This window comes from Dermacentor silvarum, chromosome 8 (genome assembly GCF_013339745.2).
Source record: "Dermacentor silvarum isolate Dsil-2018 chromosome 8, BIME_Dsil_1.4, whole genome shotgun sequence".
NCBI lineage: Eukaryota > Metazoa > Arthropoda > Arachnida > Ixodida > Ixodidae > Dermacentor > Dermacentor silvarum.
Genome location: NC_051161.1, coordinates 42926819 through 42946725, shown reverse-complemented (window position 1 = coordinate 42946725; position 19907 = coordinate 42926819). Strand labels below are relative to the sequence as shown.

The 19907-nt window shown below is 47.0% G+C and overlaps 1 protein-coding gene across 3 annotated transcripts; it reads left to right on the top strand.

Moving 5' to 3' along the window:
* The first annotated feature begins 8203 nt into the window (after nt 1-8203).
* On the top strand, nt 8204-19512 carry LOC119461094 (uncharacterized). Of its 3 annotated transcripts, none has more exons than XM_037722278.2 (4): nt 8204-8342; nt 13653-13755; nt 16245-16533; nt 19324-19512. In XM_037722278.2, exons 2-4 carry the CDS (start codon nt 13683-13685, stop codon nt 19376-19378), a joined length of 417 nt encoding a protein of 138 aa, XP_037578206.1. In that variant the 5' UTR covers nt 8204-8342; nt 13653-13682; the 3' UTR covers nt 19379-19512. The 3 variants fall into 3 exon arrangements, with proteins under 3 accessions (XP_037578206.1, XP_037578205.1, XP_037578209.1); XM_037722277.2 differs by having other exon boundaries at nt 13646-13755; XM_037722281.2 differs by having other exon boundaries at nt 8205-8342; nt 13646-13755; nt 16260-16533.
* The last annotated feature ends 395 nt before the right edge of the window (nt 19513-19907 follow it).

The following is a 19907-nucleotide window of genomic DNA, read 5'->3' as shown; positions in this document are numbered from 1 at the left end:
GTATATATACCCGGCAAGAGCAGCTTCACTACGTCTACACGGACCGAGGAGAGACCTGGATAAATGAAGATAATTCGGCGTGATACCGGCGTTCCAGAACAGGTGCAAGTACTCCACGCTGTTACCAGTTAAAGCATGATTGTACGCTCGTCACTGTGCGAGCGGAGAGAGCGTTCTAATTAATAGCTCGATCAGAGCGGTGTCTTATTTGCTCAATTGGTCGATTCAGAACGGTCTAAGTGCTTCATCATAAGTGGACTACGGAGAGAGAGAGAAAGAAAAAGCAAGAAGAGGAAATGCAGGAAGGCCATCCAGACGAGCGTCCGGTTTGCTGCCCTACAGTGCAGGAGGGGAGGGAAATGGTAAATAGAAAGAGACAAAATAAGGAGAGAGTGAACACTGAGTGGACGCGGGAGGATGCACGGGAGAATAACTTCTTCTTGGGCGAGTTTGTGTTTACTTAACATGATACTTCGTAGCGCGAAAACTCGAAATGAAAGGTTAACAGTGAGAGGCGAGAGGAAAGGAGTAGCGAGTAGCGCTCGTCTTTCCTTTGCTCTCGCCTCTCACTGTTATCTTTTATTTCGAGTTTTCGCGCTACGAAGTATCATGTTAAGATGCATGGGAGGTCTGTAAACAGTCACTCAAGCTGGTGCACTTCAAGAACCGCAGCAGTGCACGGATAGCCGACTTCTAATAAATCCCACTGGGCTCTCCAACAAACGATTAGTTCAGCAAAAAGATGTCTGAAAGTAGCGGACACCAAGGAAAGCAGTGTTGGGAAGCAACTTTCAGCTCTAAGAGACTGATGTTATTCTTCGGTATGACTTTACATATATTATATGCCTTTGATGCTACGACAACATCGAGAACTTCCCTAACAGTCAGAACGCGCCGCCCACGCCGAAGCAAGCTTCCAAGAAAAGGAGCGCTTACGCCTTAGTTTCACGAAACCCTAACACATACATTACACAATCCAACGACACAGAAAATACAATACAAGATAGAGACGTGACAAAGAGAACGATAAAACGACTGTTATCTTTTCGTTGCGATATCGACGTCGACAGTACCTTCTGAAACACGACATAAAATAAAATAAGACCGGCAAAAGAACGCACTAACGCAGGCCCGAAAGACAGTGTATGCGTGACAGAGAGGAACGAAGGAAACAAGAATGAACACAATGCAACTTCCGCCTTTGCGAACCTCTCTTTTGTTCGTGAACCTGTCAAAAGGAGCACCATTTTACAGAGCCGGCACGGTTCACGCCAATTTTACGTGCTTGTTCAAGCAGGACCCTACAGTTGCGTGGACTTGGCGGCGTGAGAACAGCAGACATGCCTTTCTTGTACCATGAGCGAACAAATAAAGACAGAGAAGTAAGTACACTGAAGTAAAAGAGCCGCGGTTAGACGGGAAATGGTGCCGCGATGTCTTTACGCTGCGCTCTAAAGAAAACCTCGCATAAAAGCTTGGGGTCATTCCAGTAAGTCGTCCGAAGACGGACGCGAGCAATTCCGTCATTGTGTGTGTTTGTTACGTCACTATATACGCGTGAACTGCCCAAGCAAGCTCTTGATTGCCGCGTTGGGCACGGTTGTCACAAGCCCACGTTGTGTTCCGAAGTCGAGTTAAACGCGGAGTATTTTCGACGGCGAGAAAATTTAATGTTCTCGGTTTTGTTTGTGGACGAGCGTCAGGTGTGTTGCGTGCACGGCAAGCTAGAATTGCGCAACAGTATTATGGAGGCGGAGGCGAATTTAGTCGCTGAAGCTTGCGAGGTTGTGACCTTTTTGGCTGATTCAGCAACCGCGAGCACGAAATCAGTCAACGAAACAGTCGCATAATCACAATGCAATGTTTAATGGTGCGGCTGTGTACCAGAAATAGAAAGAAAGAAATGTTAGAGAAACATTACTGAAACTTACATTCTTAGAAGCTACTAAAGCAACTAGACATTTTCTTAGCGAGGGTTACCTGAACCACAAGCAGGGGTATTTCTCGCGCAATTCTGTACCCTTCTCTGATCCTCCACCGACTGGCAATTTCAGCCAGTTCATGCAAGTTCATTGAACTTTGCAGAAAGCATAGCACGGCCGTGAAGGGCCTAAAAGGGGCGACAATCGAGAGAAGAATGAAACTGGATAATCAACACAGCTGATTTCTTCTCTGAAGTGACACGAATATGGACTAAGCGACGCAGGCACAATATTGTGGAAGGACACGCGGTGAGTCACATACCGCGAGCAAATTTCGCGTCGAGCCTCTAGTTGTAGCCTCCAGCGTTCCATGATTCTTAAAATCGCTAACTGTAACCTCTATTCATTCAGAATATTACAAACATCAAGCTTGCAAAAAGATTATTGCTTAGTTATAGCACGCTGCCTTCATTCAACGATTAGCCTACAGGCCTCTGAGGCGGAGAAATTTGAATAGGGAGGACTCACTGACGAAGATCTTATTTCAATAATGAAAACTGCGTCGTTTGCTGGTGGCTTCTTTATAGTTTTGTTCGCCATAAAGGTCGCCCGAAGCATCGGATAACGAGCAGGAATTAGCGTGTAAACTGCATTAATGTGGACGCAGAAGCATCCAGACGAACGAGAGACTACATAAGCACTAACTGAGAGCCTCTTTGCAATAACGCAATGGGCTAAGGAGCGTTAATGATGAAACATTAAAAAGTAATTAGTGAAGTTGCTTCCTTTACCTTTTTATTTTTATTTTTGAGTTTGCTATTCAGCCTACATAATGCGGCGTAAGCAGAATGACGGAAACAGCACTCAGCGTACAAGCACTCAGCTTGTACAAGCACTGAGCGTATAAGTGAACGCTTTCACATTGTGGTCTCAGTTTTCGGTGGATGCGTCGCATTGTCATCACCAATCACCCAAAACACCGATGATACAGAGCAGTCACCCTGCTGTCCTGAATCTCTAATTCATACAATAACAACGATTCAAGGAAATCGGTCGCAAATGCAGCTGTCTGCGCATTCCGTGTGGCGTTATCTATCCAAAGCCATACTCTATAGCGCTATAGTCGTCCCGCACACTATAGGGACTCCGCCTTTAGACAGAGTCATCACCCATAGGGCCGGCCCCTACCGCAGACGACGTAGACGCCGGAAGAGGCATACATGCGCAGCTGCGAACAAAGCGGGAAACGACCGTACTCATGACTGGCTGCCTCTCGAGATCACAGGCATCCCGGGACGTCAACGCCCGAAACGGCTCCTCGGTCTGCGAGACTGGCGGGCGGGCCTTGCCCCCGTCGGCATGGATGCCATCCTATATAATACCGCGCAGACAGCTATAGCACGACTGACTAGTTCGTAGAGAGCCGCCCGCTTTCCGGAGCAAGCTGCATTGTCTGCCATGCTTTATTGTTCGAGCCTTCCATACGCGGCCGAGACACATATATACCAAACGCGAAAGAAAGAAAAGGCCGCGCGTGGGCCTGCGTTCGCGCGCGTTAAAGCGTCAGACAGGCACGCATCAGTGGGACGGCGAAACTGAATTCCTCGGAGCAGTTTCCGCTCATCCCTCGGAGCAGAATGGGTGAAACAGAGCATTTCTGTTTGCTATAGAGCTACTATAGCGCTATAGAGTATGGCTTTGGATAGATAACGCCACACGGAATGCGCAGACAGCTGCATTTGCGATCGATTTCCTTGAATCGCTGCTATTGTATGAATTACAGATTCATTAGAGGAGAGACACTGCGGCGATACGCGCCTACTTAAACAGCCCACTACCAACACTGAACAGAACGCTACACTGAGGTGTACATTGCGATCAAAAGCACAATTAAAGCCATATTTAAGAATCTTTTGCACTTACTGGGGCTAAAGCCCGTTTCACATGGTGCGATTTTGCAGTGCGTTTTTCGCAGCTACGATTTCCGCAGATGCGAAATTCGCAATCACGTTTCACATGGATCTACGGCAGCTGCGTTTTTAGCAGTACTCGTTAAGCATTCTGACTGGCGATGACGTATGAGCGAGCCGCCTCCTATTGGTCGTCTGTTTCCACCGCTACAGTGGCTACCACCGCATCTGCGTTTTTCGCAGAGAAGTTCAGCATGCCGAACATCGAAAAAACGCACGCACGAAGGGTCCGGCGGCCTATTTTCCGCAGCTGCGAATTCGCACGTGCGAATTCGCAGACAAAGTCGCACCATGTGAAACTGGCTTCATGCGTGATCATTTTATGCTTTCTGGCAAAATTCCATCAACGCTTTAATTCGCGCTAACAAAGTGAGAGGCAGCTGCATACGCACTATTTACAATTTTACGCATTTAAGTGGGCTTTACGCATTTAAGCCCAAGATTTCTTCGGTTAGGTAAAAAATCTCATCGCTTCCCTGCAAACCCAATAACATACATCTGGGGAGAACTGCAGCGCAAACACATATCTTTCTTTTTTCAGGACGTACACGTTCCAGCAGCTAGCGTCGCGATCATCTCATGCCATCTCCTCCGCAGAGCCAATCCGCCATACCTTCGGAAGGTGCTAAAGGGGAAGTCTCGCCATAAAGAAATGGTTTCGCATCGATACACCTAGACATATACCTCTTATTAGAGGAGAGACAAGACGAGCGCCTTTGCTTCAGCGTCATTTTGAATGACGATTTCCAACCATTTCCTTTAGGGGCGAAGCACCTTAGGGCCGAGCCGCGTCCCTCGTCGTCGTCCGTTGTCCGTAGCTCTGGTTTTCATGGAGCCCGCTAGGGGTGCTGCGGTGCACAAGGGCTATATAAGCGCATTATATACTGTACAAATGTAAAGTATATATATATATATATACATATATATATATATATATATATATATATATATATATATATATATATATAGGATATTCACGGTTTCCCGAATGATCCCCCGGTGCTTCGCCCACTCATCATCATTCACTTCGTGGATATGCGGTGTTTTTTTTTTTCATGATTGCACACGGGCCGGAGATGTTAGAGGCTCGACCGTCAGCTACCTCCTCTGCTACACAGCCTGTTCTCCTTGACAGGCCATCACACGGATTTTTTAAAAGTTTCTTTGCAGTATTTTTGACTACCGGTACTGTAAATAATAATCACAGGCCATTTCGATGGCAGCCTCTCTTTACGCAACACATCCGCTCCTCAGAATCGAAAGTTTTAAAATATATATTTGTTTCTATTTTGAAGAACACTGGCTCTTCATTTGCGGGGTAATAAATTTTAAGTTTTCCTGAATTTTTAAAAATTGCCTGCGGCAGATAACATAATTCTTGTCCTAGAGCTGGATTTTATGAAGAGGCGGAGATTACTAGCAGGAGAAATCGAAACACATATTCATCAGATTACCAAAAAATTCATTCACTTCGCGATTATTTACTTTACGGCACATGTTGCAATTTATGAATTGTAGTCCGAGTTTACAAGACGTATCCACTTGAAATGAATTTCGAGGATGACGGCAGTTTCGAGATATTATTTCCAAAAGTTTGGGACGAAATGCATGGGTGCTCCAGTTACTTTTGTGCTTAGGTGCATAAAAAAATTATGGGGTTTTACGTGCCAAAACCACGATCTGATTATGAGGCACGCCGTAGTGGGGACTCCGGAATAATTTCGACCAACTTGGGTTCTTTAACGTGCGCCTAAATCTAAGTACACGGGTGTTTTCGCATTTCGCCCCCATCGAAATGCGGACGCCGTGACCGGGATTCGATCCCGCGACCTCGTGCTCAGCAGCCCAGCACCATAGCGACTGAGCAGCCACGGCGAGTGAGGTGTATAAATTAGCGTTTTGCGAAAAAATGTAAGTGGTACAACAGTGCATTCTTGCGGTGACTTCTATGGCACGTACCTCCAAACTGATGTCAACCCGGAAATTCATTCTAAATTGATACCCCTTGCAAACTCAACGGCTACAGTTCGTAAATTGCAATAACTGCCACGAAGTTTTTAAGTAAGAATTTAATTAAATCATTTATGTTGATTTGTTGAATATGTGTTTGAAGTTCTCGTGCAAGTAATGAATAAAATCTGAATAATCCAGCTCAAGGACTAGAATTATGTTGTCTGCAACAGGCGATTTTTAAAAATTCTGTGAAACTTAAGAATGATCAGCCCGTATGAGAGAGTATACGAAGAGAGTGCGGAATACCGTTGAGGAGGAAAAAATGGCAAAATAAATAAATCCCCCAAGAAGAACAAAAAATATCAAGAACCAAGTCCGGTTGCTATATCCAAGAATGCGTTTAGCGTGCTTTGGTATATGGTTACATGTCGCATTATGTTGCACTGTGAGTGGCGCTACCATTACCACTGCAGTGCCTTACCCGCACGCGGGAGCGAACCGGTACATCGAGATTGTTGTGAAATCTGGGATCCGAGTGGCCACGAAGGTTCCATGGCTAGTTCCGTGCCAGTTGCCGAGAGGAGAGGTCCAGAACGACGTCCAAGAGATGAGAAAAAGGGTTTCATGTACAAATTTACATGGTCGTTTGCAAGGACGGCTCCATATGATTCTCGGAGCACACCACATGCTAAAGTACTTGCATGTCCGAGCACCCTTCACAGCACTCAAGATCCGATTTTTATGCATTTCGTTTCCCCCCTTCACTCGACGAGAGAATTCAATGTCCTTCTCTCGGCCGCTCCACCTCTGGTGCCCAAGCTTCGACCCGCCCTCGATGCAATGAAGACGCAATTTCATGTGAATCTGGGGTCGAAGTTGTTCCTACGAAGTCGGTCGGCGCAGCCTCTTAAGAGCAATTAGTAGGTTGCACATGGCCGATGACCCGCCATTACATCTTGGGGTCCCAGAGCTCGTCTCGTTTGTCAGCTCCGGGTCGTTGAACAGACCAACACGCGGCACATAATCGTTGTCAATTATCTTGACGTGACGCGTCGTTCAGTCGCCAGCTTCTTTGGCGTCGAAAGGAAGATGAAGCGTGAATGTCCCTTTCATAGCTACACGCTCGCCGGTGTGCATAGTTCGTCAAGAAGGACCAGCCAGGCATAACAAGAGCCACTTCCTCAAAGACCAGCTCGGAACCCCGTGCAGCGTCTGCGACCAGAGGTGCAGCGTCTCAAACGACAGTGTCTGCGTCTTCGACTAGAAGCGCAGCGTCTGAACGACAGCGTCTAAAACGCTCAGCTGTCACGAGGGAATAATGCTAAAATTATCCCCTTTATACCGCCGTACCACCAAGTGGTGCCACCTGTATCACCATGCAGTTTTTACCATTTTGTTAGACCGCACTGACTTCGGGATCGACCCACGAAAACGGTTAGTGTACCACCTGTTGTACACTTGCGCAGGCACACCGCACATTCAAAAGCATTGTTCAGACTGACCGGGGGTGCTATTCCGGAGGCGTATTCTTGGACGATCACTTTCGGCTATATACCACCTTCGCGTGAAGTAATGCTCATCCAGCCAATCAGCGCGCGCTCCTGATGGCTGAGGCGATAGTAGCGCCGAAAGTGATCGTCCTAGAATACGTCCCCTCGACATTGTCTCATTGTCGGATTCTGTAACGGTGTCATTTGAGCCAATGAAAGAAACCGTAGTAGCCCTCTGGGCCAATCAGTGCTGACCAGACCGCAAATTTGAGACGACGATATTCGACAATGTCCGCAATAAGGCCCCAGCATGCTGACTTCAGTAGGTTGATGTTGATTCGTATTCAACGTGCATGTTGAATACCCACGAAGAGGATCGGTCATACAAATGAAGAATTAAATAAGTTTAATTAAATGAGAAATCAATGAAAATAAAGATGTTTTTGAGAAAACCGGATAATAAACCTATTTAATGAAAACAAAACGTAGCAAACTTTTCAAAAAATAATCAATTGAAAGAACATGCGTCAAAATTCAGCAATTGAACTCGCGATGACTGTCATTACAGAGCCTGCACGATGCGCAGTTATGTGCATATATATAATTTTTTATGTGCCTTATGGCAGCCCTGTTAGAAATAATAATAATAAAACAATCAGTATCATTGGATGGGAAGCGAAACAAAAACCGAATGGCTCGATTATATCTTTAACAATACAACCAAACAGACAATGGAGCTAAAGAAGATTCTGGCGCATTTAACTGCGTTTATTAATTGAAATGTATAATTAACGAAGAGAATGGACCAATAAGATTTCTGGCAACACACTCCAAAGCTCTCATAAACAACGCTTCAAGCGCGTTCCCGGAAAGTACCATTGCCATCGGCAGTGCCTAGTCGGCAGAAAGCAGCAAGCGCTGCTGTGAACGCTTAAAATTCGATTGAAGCAAAATTGACACTACACTTGGAGTTGTGACCGAAGTTCGTTAGAAGAATATCTTCTTTGGTAAGCAATATTTTCGCTCATGCTTCTGCATATAGTCATCGTTGTCGCAGTAGTTTCATCAACCTGACAGCGCGGCATGCTACTCCCCCCAGTGCGCAGCGTCCGTTGCGCGTTGCTTCAGACTGTCTGTGTCAATTAGCTGCACACAATACCAACGAATCGTTATATTACAACAAGCTAGCTTTGATAAATGAGGCTGATCGCCTCTTTCAATATGGTTATATTGGTTTAGTGCGAACTTCCATGGGAGGTGGGATGGCGTGATGGAGACCTTAAGTTCTGGCGCTGTCGGAAGGTGAACAGAGGTGGTATTCTGGACAGTGTCAAATACCGCCATATTGTCATATTCGGTATTGGCGGCATTTTGAGCCAATCAGAGAGCTTCTAGGGCCTCGCTTATTGGCTGAAAACGCCGCTGCTACGAAATTACACAATATGTCGGAATCTGTCAATGTCCACAATAACACTCCAGGGGAGGGGGGCGGGCGTATTTTGTAGGTCTCTTCATTATGATTTAGGTTACATTGTCAGTAGCTTCGCTGTCGTTATGAGCACGAACAATAAATTCCTAACATTTGGAGAAATAGCAACAGCTTTCAACATTTGTGCACTGATTGAAACGCTAAGCCATATCACGGCCGGAAATACTCGCGTTCCGGAAAAAAAAATTCAGAGCCCTTCCACTACTGTGAAGATGGAAGACAGCGAAGCTATGGGTCTGCTGTAGTGAATATTGCTATAGTGAATATATATATTAACATTATGGACTATACTGAGCGTCTTCGGTATGTTCGTCAATGATCAAGGACACCGGCGTCTTGTTTTCGCCCGGCGCGATGGCCAAGTAGTGCGTTTGCTGCGCCAAGTCCGCCCCATCGTCATAGACTAGCGTATGAGCCACAGCGTTCATAGCCGCGGCGCACTGCACGGCATCATCAGGATCCTGACGTCAGGATCTTGGAAGATGTGGTTAAACGAGCGTCCGTCCCATAGCGAGTCCAAAGGAAAACTGCTGATAACAGTGCTAGCGCGATCTCTACGTCACGAGACAAAGGGGCACAACGATTGGTCGGACGTGCCGCCGCCGAATGTCACGACAGTTGTGAAAGAGGCATCGGCGGTGGCGAGGGATATAACAATGGGCCATCCATCATCCGTTTTGACACCTGTGCTAGGCACAGCTGGCGGGAAGCCGCCACGCACATGGAGCCGAAATCGGTTGCTCTACTTCCGGTCTATCTATTTCCGTTGCCAGACATGATCTCCTGGAACCTAGCCTAGCTATAACAGCTTCGCTGTAAGAAATGTTTGTAGTTTCGCCCGAAAGGCGAAGTATTGACAGCGGTTGCAAGTTTTAGCGTTGCGCTTGAACTCCTCGGACGGTGTTCTAACTGTACGCGTGCGACATGTTGGCGAAACGCAACACGCAAGGCAACTGCTGCTGCGCAGAAGGAACAGTGTCCCGGCAGTTACCATGCGTCTAACAACGCGGGCGTGATGAGGAGCACCGCTAGTGACGTTGCAGCCGTCGCACCTCGATGTGTGCACGAGATGAAACGAACGAAAACCATCAGCTTTGTAGCTTGGGCGCACTGTACGCACCACGGTACGCACCACGGTGTACGCACCACGGTGTACGCACCACGGTGTACGCACCACGGTGTACGCACCACGGTGTACGCACCATTGTACGCACCACGGTGTGGTACGCACACAGCTGCTCTAAGCATGGCACGCCAGTGCTTGAGCGCGCAACGCTCATACCAGTGGCGAAAGGCAAAACACTGCGCTGGTTCCTCTGGGGGGCTATTCTGTAAGCGTACACCTCGTGGACACTTTCAAAATAGCCCCCCCACCCCAACCCCGGGAGTGCCGATTGAGTGGAGTGTTAAGGAGCATCCACTTGTCTTGGGTCATTTTTTTTTTTTTTTTTTTTTTGCAGGAAGGCGTCTCTCGGAGACCTAATAGGTGGCAGAGTATATTTTATTGTGATAGCAATTATGCGGCCGCCGTTGTCGTGCTGTCCCTCTATTATTCATTACTTATTCATTATTCAGAATTATTCATTACAAAGCGATGTGGACGCACCGGCAATCGGCTCGGTGGCGTACAGCCATCCGCTGCTGGCTTGGTCGTTGTGCGCAGCACACTAGCGTTCCTGGCGAGCTGCTGTGTGTATGCACTGGCCTGGGCGGAACAAATAGTAACTTCAAGCTAACATCAGTATTTCACTAGGTACGGACCAATACCGATGGTTCCCGTCGGTATCACCTCATGCACCATAGAGGTGCGACGCCTCCAACACCATCGGCGGCGCTTATCATCAGGTCAACTTTGTACAGCCACAGCGACGAACATTTTTTTTTTCTAGTGACTCTACATCTTTTTGAAACGTCTGGTACCTTCTTCCAAGCAGCCGTTGCCTTGCGCTCTGCATCGTGTCAACTTGTTGAACCTGAATATAGGTAATACACCGCCCGATGTGTTCAAGTGCCACGCTAAACATTGCCATCGCACTCGATGCCTCGCCCTTCAGACGAAAGTAGCATTTTTCTATTTTTTTTTTCTCACGAAGTTCAAGGTGATCATTATTCCAGGCTAACACTCTTTGTAAAATTTGTAAGCAGTACGTATCGTACTGGGCTTCAAAGCTCAGTACTGTGAACGTGCTGCATAATGGGCGTATGTCCATGCATGGGTGCAGGCACACGCAGGTACCATGGCGTGAAACCCTACACATTTATATCATCAACTAAGGTCACGGCACGCTCTCTTGTAACAGCCATATTGCTGAAAACTCTCGGCTCCAGTAGACTATAAGGTGCAGTAACGTGTCACTGGCCATATTTCTTCCAGAAACGCCTTATTGCGTCACACCGTTCTAATCATGACTAAGCTGATTGTCTGCATGCGTTCATGCCCAGTAATTCCAAGCTTCTGCTCGCAGATAAAATGCTGCAGCAGTATACGTAGAACATTGATGAACCATGGCGCAAAGATTGGTTGAACGACAAAGGAAAAGCCTGCCGACCGCGCCGTAGCTATCTAACTCAAGGATGACGCCTGAATATCTGTATGAAAGAACGAAACAAGAGGAGAAAGCGGCGAGCAGATACAGAAAGCAACTGTTCAGTACATTTTGCAAAGTTCACACTTCTAAAGTTTTTCAAGAACTGCAGCATGTGATGTTAACAAAAATGTAATAAGAAACTGAATACTCACTGCCAAACTTTCTCAAGATGATTTAACTTTTTTTTTTTCAACTTATTTTACCCTACCTTTCAGTGAGGGTCTCCCGTGAAAAACAGCAGCCGCAGCTGCGCGTCGCATTTCGAATAACTATTCTTTTAGAACGCAAGTGTGCCACTTAAGTTGCTGAACTTTACGATCATCATCATCATCATCATCATCATAAGAACTTAATTGTTTCCGGCAAATTGCTGGGTGGACGCCCGCCTGGAGCGAGCGGAGAGACCATGTCTCCCCACGGCTTCCTCGGCCTGCTGGAGTGCCCAGAGTTGGTCACCCAGGCCAGAGCTGAGCAGTGCGGTCCGCCAACGCGCCCGGAGGATTGTCCTCTAGAAATATATGACTTGCAAACTATTCGAAGGTAACTTGCAAGGAACCAGTTACTTTTTCCAGTAATTAATATTATACTCAATACTTTTTAAAATATAGTTATTAGTAATCGGCTCCGTTCTATTTTTCCCCTGGTAGTCAGACGTAACTTAAACATAATTCTTAGTAACTTGTACATTTCAGTAATGACATGATGGAGGCCGACACGCGGTGCGTTTCAGGGCGTGATGGACACGTGTCAGCATTTTTAGTTGCTCAGTCCTTTATTTTCCGTTCTCAAAGCAGTGTAGCGCGAAACCATTTGAATGTCTAATGAAAAGTCATCTGATTGTGACCAGAGGAATGCTACGTCGTGTAGCTCACAGCTTCAGAATGCTAACTAAGCAGGTCTTGGCATTGTTGCACAGTCGCAGCTCCTACTCTTTCAGATGCATTTCTTCTGACTATAGAGAAAAAAAGCCTCCGCGAGATGATCCCATAGAAACGCGGTCGAAGCTTCAGGCAGTTAAACGTGACATAGATGACGTCGTGGGATTCACAAGAATAAAAAACTTCGCGAGTTGAATTACGTTCATGACGTAACAGCGCAAACAGATTCAGACTGTCGTCGTCCGTTTCATTCCTTTTTGTGTGTTTACTGCGTTACTACATCGTGAAGTGTCACGGCAAGTGAAACGCAAAGATTAACATTACAAGGTGTCGATGCAAGGCATTTGCATGTGAACCAGGCGCCGGGCCTACAATGATCTGCTAGCAACGAATTTTCCGATTGTACTGGCCAGCCCACGACGTCCAACTTCTCGTGAGTGTGGGTCTGCTGGAGTGATGTGTGGCAGCGGGCCTTTGTTCGGCGTGGTTGGAAACACTGAAGCCAGTGGAAATTTCGGCAGGAATTTTCGGAATTGCCTTGGTGTGCAGGCACACCTGCAAGATACTTGGTGCCTGGCGGCTTCGCCTGGGCTGGCCTTTCTTCAGCGCTATGGTCGAAGCAGGGGAACAGTGAGCTAGACTTTCCGCAGCAGAAAGAGCCCGCACTTTGTGCACCACAGCTGGCTCCATCAATGCTGAAAAATTAGCGCGGACTAATTCACGTTTCTTGGAACGCGCTATCTCTCGGCAGTTGATAGCAGGGGCTTCTTCTAATAAGCTCTCGTGAAATCACTCCAGTCGGGATCGGGTGTCGGCGACGACACGCCTAAGCTCTCATGGTCTAAGGTTAAAAAAGTAGAGCAGTATGAACCTCACAAAAAGGAATGTTTGTGGTTGGAAAGGGGTCTTGCAAGACAGCCGAGCATCAGCAGAGAGTATCATCCCTCCATAGAACAACAACCCTTGGAAAGTGTTCTTAATCCGTGACCACTTCACATCCTAATATCCCCTTCGAAGAAAAAGAAATAAGACTGAGAAAAAAAAAAACGCCTCAACTCTCTCTCTTTTCTAATAGCTTTACATATTTTGCGTCTCGCCATCCCTGTCACATATATAACAAGTTTCCCCACAGGTTCCTGGTACGTTGCTCAGCTCAAGGCTGGTACCGATACGGAGCCGCTGCCTACCTGTCAGCTGTATAGCGCACTTTCGTGTTTACCGAGGGACCCTGGTCAGATTGAGTAGGCGTTTCGTACGTCGTGAATATTTTACTGAAGCCGTTGTTCAATAGTGTAGCGGCGCTTATTTCCAATGTGCCTGTCGTCGTCACTTACACTGAAACCCTTTGTGCGAAGCGCGCAGGTTTCTTTTTATCTGGGCGGGGCTACAGACATGACCCGGACAGGTAGACCCTCCGAGAGCAACGTCGACTCCGCGAGGAGCCTGCCGAACACACACCAAAGTGGTAAGAAAGCGTTCGCTTTTTCTTTTTCTCTTTTTGTATGCCATTGTTACATAGCATCTCGGAAAGCGTGGAAGGACGGAAAATTACGCTCGTAAACATAAGGCCCGCGTGGCCTCCCCGCGATTTTATCACGAAGTAGTACTGTAACCGCCGCGTAATTGCAGGTTCCCAAAGCCAAGCCATGTTTCGTGAAATACCTTGCGTAATGCCTATATAGTGCATAGATACAAGGCTTGCGCTTCTTTCCACGGAACTGGACGGCGCGTACAGAAGCAGCGTTGTCTCGGAGACAACTGGATATTCTCAAATAAGCAATTGGCAGCAGGCTTTTTCGAGGAGTCGGTGAGCTTTTCATATGCAATCGGCTGCTCAAGCATATTGACGCCTTACAACTTTCATCTTCGAATATATTGATGGCGATCTTATTGCAGAAGTTTTGACGTGTATATACCGCAGGGATCGCAGGGATGTCAGGTCACGTGACCCTAGCTGGCAGCGTGGTCCATTGAGGGGAAGTCGAATGTAAAATAAGCAACTGCGTCATGACCGAGGATATTCCGACCATAGATCTTCCAACTAAAATTCCTACATTGAACAAAGACACACCGTTTATTCGTCTACCATGGAAATGAAGGATAGTAGTACCTGGATTTGTATAATCCACTCGTTCTTGTGGGTTTATTTACTACGCTGTGTCGTCCTTTATTGGCTTAAGTTTTCAAGCAATCATAATTTTCTACACGCAAGAAGGCAACAAGAAATTGCGCACACCCATAATCATGCTTAATTGATGCATTTATAACGCAATGCATAGTTGAATATTGCCGCCTAGTGTTCGGCTTAAAGTCGCGCATAGATGATGAGGTAGAAGAGGAATTGAACCACGCGCCATCGCCAGACCTGAGCGACCAGAAATATTCAGACTCACTCCTTTTCCGTCAACGTGACTAGATTGGTGGAGATGCGGGGTGCAACTGTATTCCATGCACCAGACCCCGTCAAACAACCGGAGCACTGCCATGCTCCCGTGGACAACCCAGTTCATAAAGAAAGCTGACGACAACGAAGCCTGCCGTCAGAATTAGAACTATCTATCGAGACAGCGACTACGACATCGCCTCAAACTGCCATGGAAGGTCGCACACGAACCTATGGTACCTTCTTCCAAAACTCGTGGACACGGAATACCTTTCACGGATATCTATTTGAAGATGTGGAGGATTGGCTGAGTGAGTTTGAACGCGTCTCTGCGTTCAAACACTGGGACGACGCCACGAAACTCCTCAACGTTTACTTCAGCTTGGAGAACGGCCTCCTGCAGCTGGTTGCAAAATAAACAGCACGTCTTAACATCCTGGCGTGAATTCTGAGGTCGCCTTCTCGAGTGTTACACAAGCGCCAACCACTTAGAACAATGTGAACGTGCACTCCAGTCCCATGTTCAGCTGCCCAATGGGACCGTTACTGTGTATGTCGAACACGTGACACATCTTTTCAAGCGAGCGAATCCTGCCATACCAGAGTACAAAAGGCTGCACCACCTTATGCCACCGCCTTGCTGATCTGGTGTGGAGCCTCCAGAGACTGTGGCAGAGTTCCTCACTGAAGCCATCACGATGGAGAAAGTGCTTCGACGTTGGACTGCCTTATTATACTGGCAAGGGAACGCAGCGTCAACTCTCGACATGTTCGTAGCCTTCGGGAGCAGCAGCATCGACTGGGTTCACTCGAATTTGTTCGCTCTGTCGTTCGCGAGGAAATTCGAAAGGTCTACGGAATGAGCCAGCCTATGTTCGGCTTCATCGCCAGTGTTATCAGCGATGAGGGTGAGCAAGTGTCCAAGGCCCCTTTCCCATCGATTTGACAACGGCATCTGTGTCCGCAGACATTCAGCACTTCACATATGCAGGAGGCTTGCGACACTCCATGCCTACTTCTCGCCCCGAAGTCGCGTGGCTCCATACTCCTGACTGTCGCAACACGCTGGCTATCCGCTGCTGGGTGACGTCTCAGAACGTCGCCTCGATGGGCGTGGTTTTGCGCTCGCTGCAGCCTCCCAGTTTCCATTTCGCGCGCTCTGATGGCCGAAATTGGCGTGTCACAGTGTGACGGGTAATCTCATTTTTCAAGATCCAAAAGTTGATATGACTTGTACGAAGGGCTCGTTTCAATTTCTCGATTACAATGAGCCTGCTGAAACTTGAAATTTAAAACTTAATGAATTATTTTTTTTGTTAATTAGTGGCTAATTACCACGTGTCATCCCTCACTCCGTGGTCGCCACCACCAAAGGCTTGTCTCCGAAAGATTCATCGTTTTATTCCAAAACAGCTAAATTTAATATTATTTAAAGCCTTCAGACAGAAACCGCTGGTATATCGTCACCAATATGTTCCAGTCCATGAGCGCATAGCTTCCTACTAAAATTTCTCGAGGTAACTCGGGCATTGCGATCGTTGAGCTATACTATGGGAATGGTGAGCACACAGTGCGTGGATGCGCAGACCACGCTGATCCGGAACCGCCACGAGACTGGTGCGTGGCCGACTTGCTGCTGGGCCGTCGCCTGCGGGGCGTGGTGCGCGGTGCGCTGACGAGCCGGCCGCCCCGGCTGCCGCCCGCGATGCCTCCCAACCCGCAGCTGGTGGCGGACCAGGACTCCCTGTCGCGCGCGTCGACGCCAGCGCGCAGCCTGGCCAGGTCGACCTCGTGGGAGACCATTTTTCTCTACTCGGAGTACGCCCGGCCCTTGGACGTGCTCAGCGAAAATTGGGAACGGTAGGTTGACGTGCAGCCGAACCTCGCTATAAACCAAGTCGCATTCGACACGAAAATACCCTCGTTATATTCGATACTCCTATAGATGGTGTACACGATCATATCTGCACACCAACGCCACCTATATAGCACAAGGCCTGTTCACTCCGTTCCACGACGTTATGCTACCGGGCCCGAAAGTTCCATTGCCAAGGCTGGCGTGACGAAACCGCTGACGTCAAAATCACCACGGCTTACTAGAGAACATTCCGATTAGATTCTATGGCAGTCGGCCTAGGTAGAATGACGCCATGGATCGGAGTGAACAGGCCTTGAGCTATCAAGGTGGTGTTGTGCACACACACACACAAATAAGAGACAGTAGCAATCGGCTCTGCGAAAGAAGCGCAAGCGCAATGCCTCCGACGGGCCAGCAAAAAGGTCTGTCGATTCTGATCGCTCTGTGGCGGTTGTTTGCCGTGCAGATATATGGCACGTGAACAAAACGCTATATTACGAAATACCGCTTTAGCCGGCGCTTCTACCCGCCGAGTACAAGGTCGCGGGTTCGATTCCTGGTTAGATTGCGATGGTAGCGGTATGCGAGAGAACGCTAGTGACTCAGATTTAAGTGCGCGTTATAAAGAACATCACGCAGTCGAAACTAAGCGGGCGCCCCCCACTACGGCGTCCCTATGGCGCAGTTTCAGGCGTCCCTATGGCGCAGTTTCAGAACGTTAAACCATACAATTAAAAAAAGAAAAGAAAAGAAGCCCGCGCATTGCACCACCGTTAAGAAGAAGCTTTAGCACCGGACTAACTCCTATTTCCCTGTTGAAGATACACCTAAAACGCAGGTATGTTTTATATGAGACAGCCACCCGACCAACAAATTCAATGAAGTTTGTATCATTTGAGAGAGAAAATTACATTCTAATGACTCTAGGAAGCAGAAGTTTTATGGAGAGCCCGGAATGTTTTCACAAACATTCCTGAAAATAGTAAAGTAAAAAAAATACAAACACAATGTTTACAAGTCCATAACAACGCACCAACAACAGATACTGCAGTTTTGTAAACTGCGTCTGTTACAGAATCTAAGCAGACAAATCTGATATATGAATTTACAGCTTACGTGGAAGTCTTACAAAGTTTACGAGGGTGTTGCAAAAGTCCCTGCTCAGATATTAGTGGTATACTTCAGATCGGCGTACATTACACCGATTTTGTCTGCTTTAGATGCATTATTAGGCGCAGTTTACAGAAGCGTGATATCGTTCGTTATTGCTGAGTCGCAGAATTGTACACTTGATACTTGAGTTTGCTGAAATTCTGCGAATTTCAAGAACTTACTCTATAATCGGTAATGTACATAAATAAGTAATTTCCTAGTCACTAAACTTCAACTCCTTTTAAATGCAACAAACGTCATCAAAAGAGAGAGAGACAGAAGAAAGGGGAAAGGCAGGGAGGTTAACCAGAGGGGAAGACCCGGTTTGCTACCCTACCCTGGGGATACAGAGGGGTGGGGGAGGTAAAGTGATAGGAAAGTAGAGAGAGAGAGAGAAAGAAAGGGAGCACAGACACAATCACAGTCGGTCACTGTCGCCGCAAACAATCACTGCACAGCACATTGCAGTGAAGTGGTTGTAGAGAAAAACGATTTCTTCGTTCCGTCGTATTAAGTTGGGAGCGACCGAGCTAAAGTTTTCTCCTCATATACAACAGTGAGATTGGTCTGAAGACACCGGATCGGTACATTGGTTTGTCGTCTGCAGGCCAGTCAGGTCATATGCACCGTAAAACTGGCGATAGAGGAGCACTGTGGTTCTACTTACGTTTTTTAACAAAGCGCTGTTTTACGAGTTAAAGCCCAAAAATAACCGCTACGCTAATGTATTTCATCGTACATCTTTAATATAATATCTAGAAATTGGCTTCATCCTAAGAATTCGTTCCAAGTGGATACCACTTGCAAACTCACCGGCAACAATTGGTAAATTGCAATATGTGTCGTAAGGTAATTAGTTAGAAAGTTGATCAGGTGAAATTTCAGTAATTAGTTCATTATGAATTTCCATGTATTATGTAGGTAATGTCAGCCTCTTCGAGCAATTCAGCTCAACGACTGGAATTGTGCTATCTGCCCATGCGCGTTCTTTGTTTAATTGAATATAATAAAAAAAAAGAAGAAAGACACGTTCGGCATACACCGTCGACATATCATGAAGCTCTACAAGGTATAATTTGCATTGTATATTTCGACATGTGAATGTTTTGACGCAAAGCAAGACGAAAGCGACAATATTGTGACACGAAGCCAATCCCAGCTGTAATCGACATCTCAAAATCTTCTGGCTTCCCCAACATCGTGCAGGCACGCCTACATTGCTCGTCTTTTGAAATATTCGAAAGGATGTGGGAAGACTGCTCCAAACGCCGACTGATGCGCTCGCATACGATTATGTTCACTTCGCCTGCCCATTCGAGTATTTCGTTTTGACATCGAAAACTACGTCTCAGTAGAGACCACGATTTCCTTAACAGTAGACCCGCCCCCTTTATATGTGCTACGATTACTTTTTCTGAATTTGAAAACAAAGGAAACTAGTATTGCATGTGTTTTGTTTTCCCTGTATACAGAATGGAAGCTGCTGTTAGCTCGTGGTCAGTGTGCTAGATCGACGACAGGGGTATTTATGAGCACATATGCAGATATTATGCGAATGTTAATTTCAATGGCGACACGAAGCGGCGTTCTCAAATGCTTCGTGCTCACCATAAATCATTGTTTGTTCTTGTTCCTTCTAGGCATCAACGCAGGAAAATCCTCCGTCGCCTCTTCTGCTGCTGTCCGCAATCCTGATTCAAACATGCTGCGTCTCGAATTACCTTGTATCGACTTCAAAACGGCACGGCGGACGTCGTCTTCGCGTTTGAAAATTCGATCTTCGGTCAATATACTTATTCGAACGCAACATTAAAGACGTTTTCAGTTTACTGCAGTCTGTTACATTTAAGCGGCTAGTGAAAACTGCGCGAACACGGGCGCACTAACTTACCCAGGTGCTATGGTTTTCCTCTTCCAATAAAAAAGACATTTTCACCACCCCCACCCAGTCACGCGTTTACCATGGACATAACCGTTGAAACCGGAATACATTACTGTGGCAGCCGCAGGGTTGCGAGACCAGCTGATATACCGGGGTTGGGGGGGGGGGGGGGGGGGTGTTCTCGTCACTGTCCACCTAGTGGACATGTCCATTTCGTCTGCTGCTGAAGTTATGATTGGCAGCGCTGGGGTACGCGTCAGAAGGAGACAGGCGCCCCCAGCCAATCAGCGGTTTATCAGCAGAAGAAATGGACATGTCCACTAGGTTGGGCACTTACGGAAT

Coding starts and splice junctions, on each gene's coding strand:
- LOC119461094 (XM_037722278.2), top strand. CDS start 13,683: ATGACCCGGACAGGTAGACCCTCCGAGAGCAACGTCGACTCCGCGAGG. Junction 13,756..16,244: donor GCCGAACACACACCAAAGTG/GTAAGAAAGCGT, acceptor GTGAGCACACAG/TGCGTGGATGCGCAGACCAC. Junction 16,534..19,323: donor CTCAGCGAAAATTGGGAACG/GTAGGTTGACGT, acceptor TGTTCCTTCTAG/GCATCAACGCAGGAAAATCC.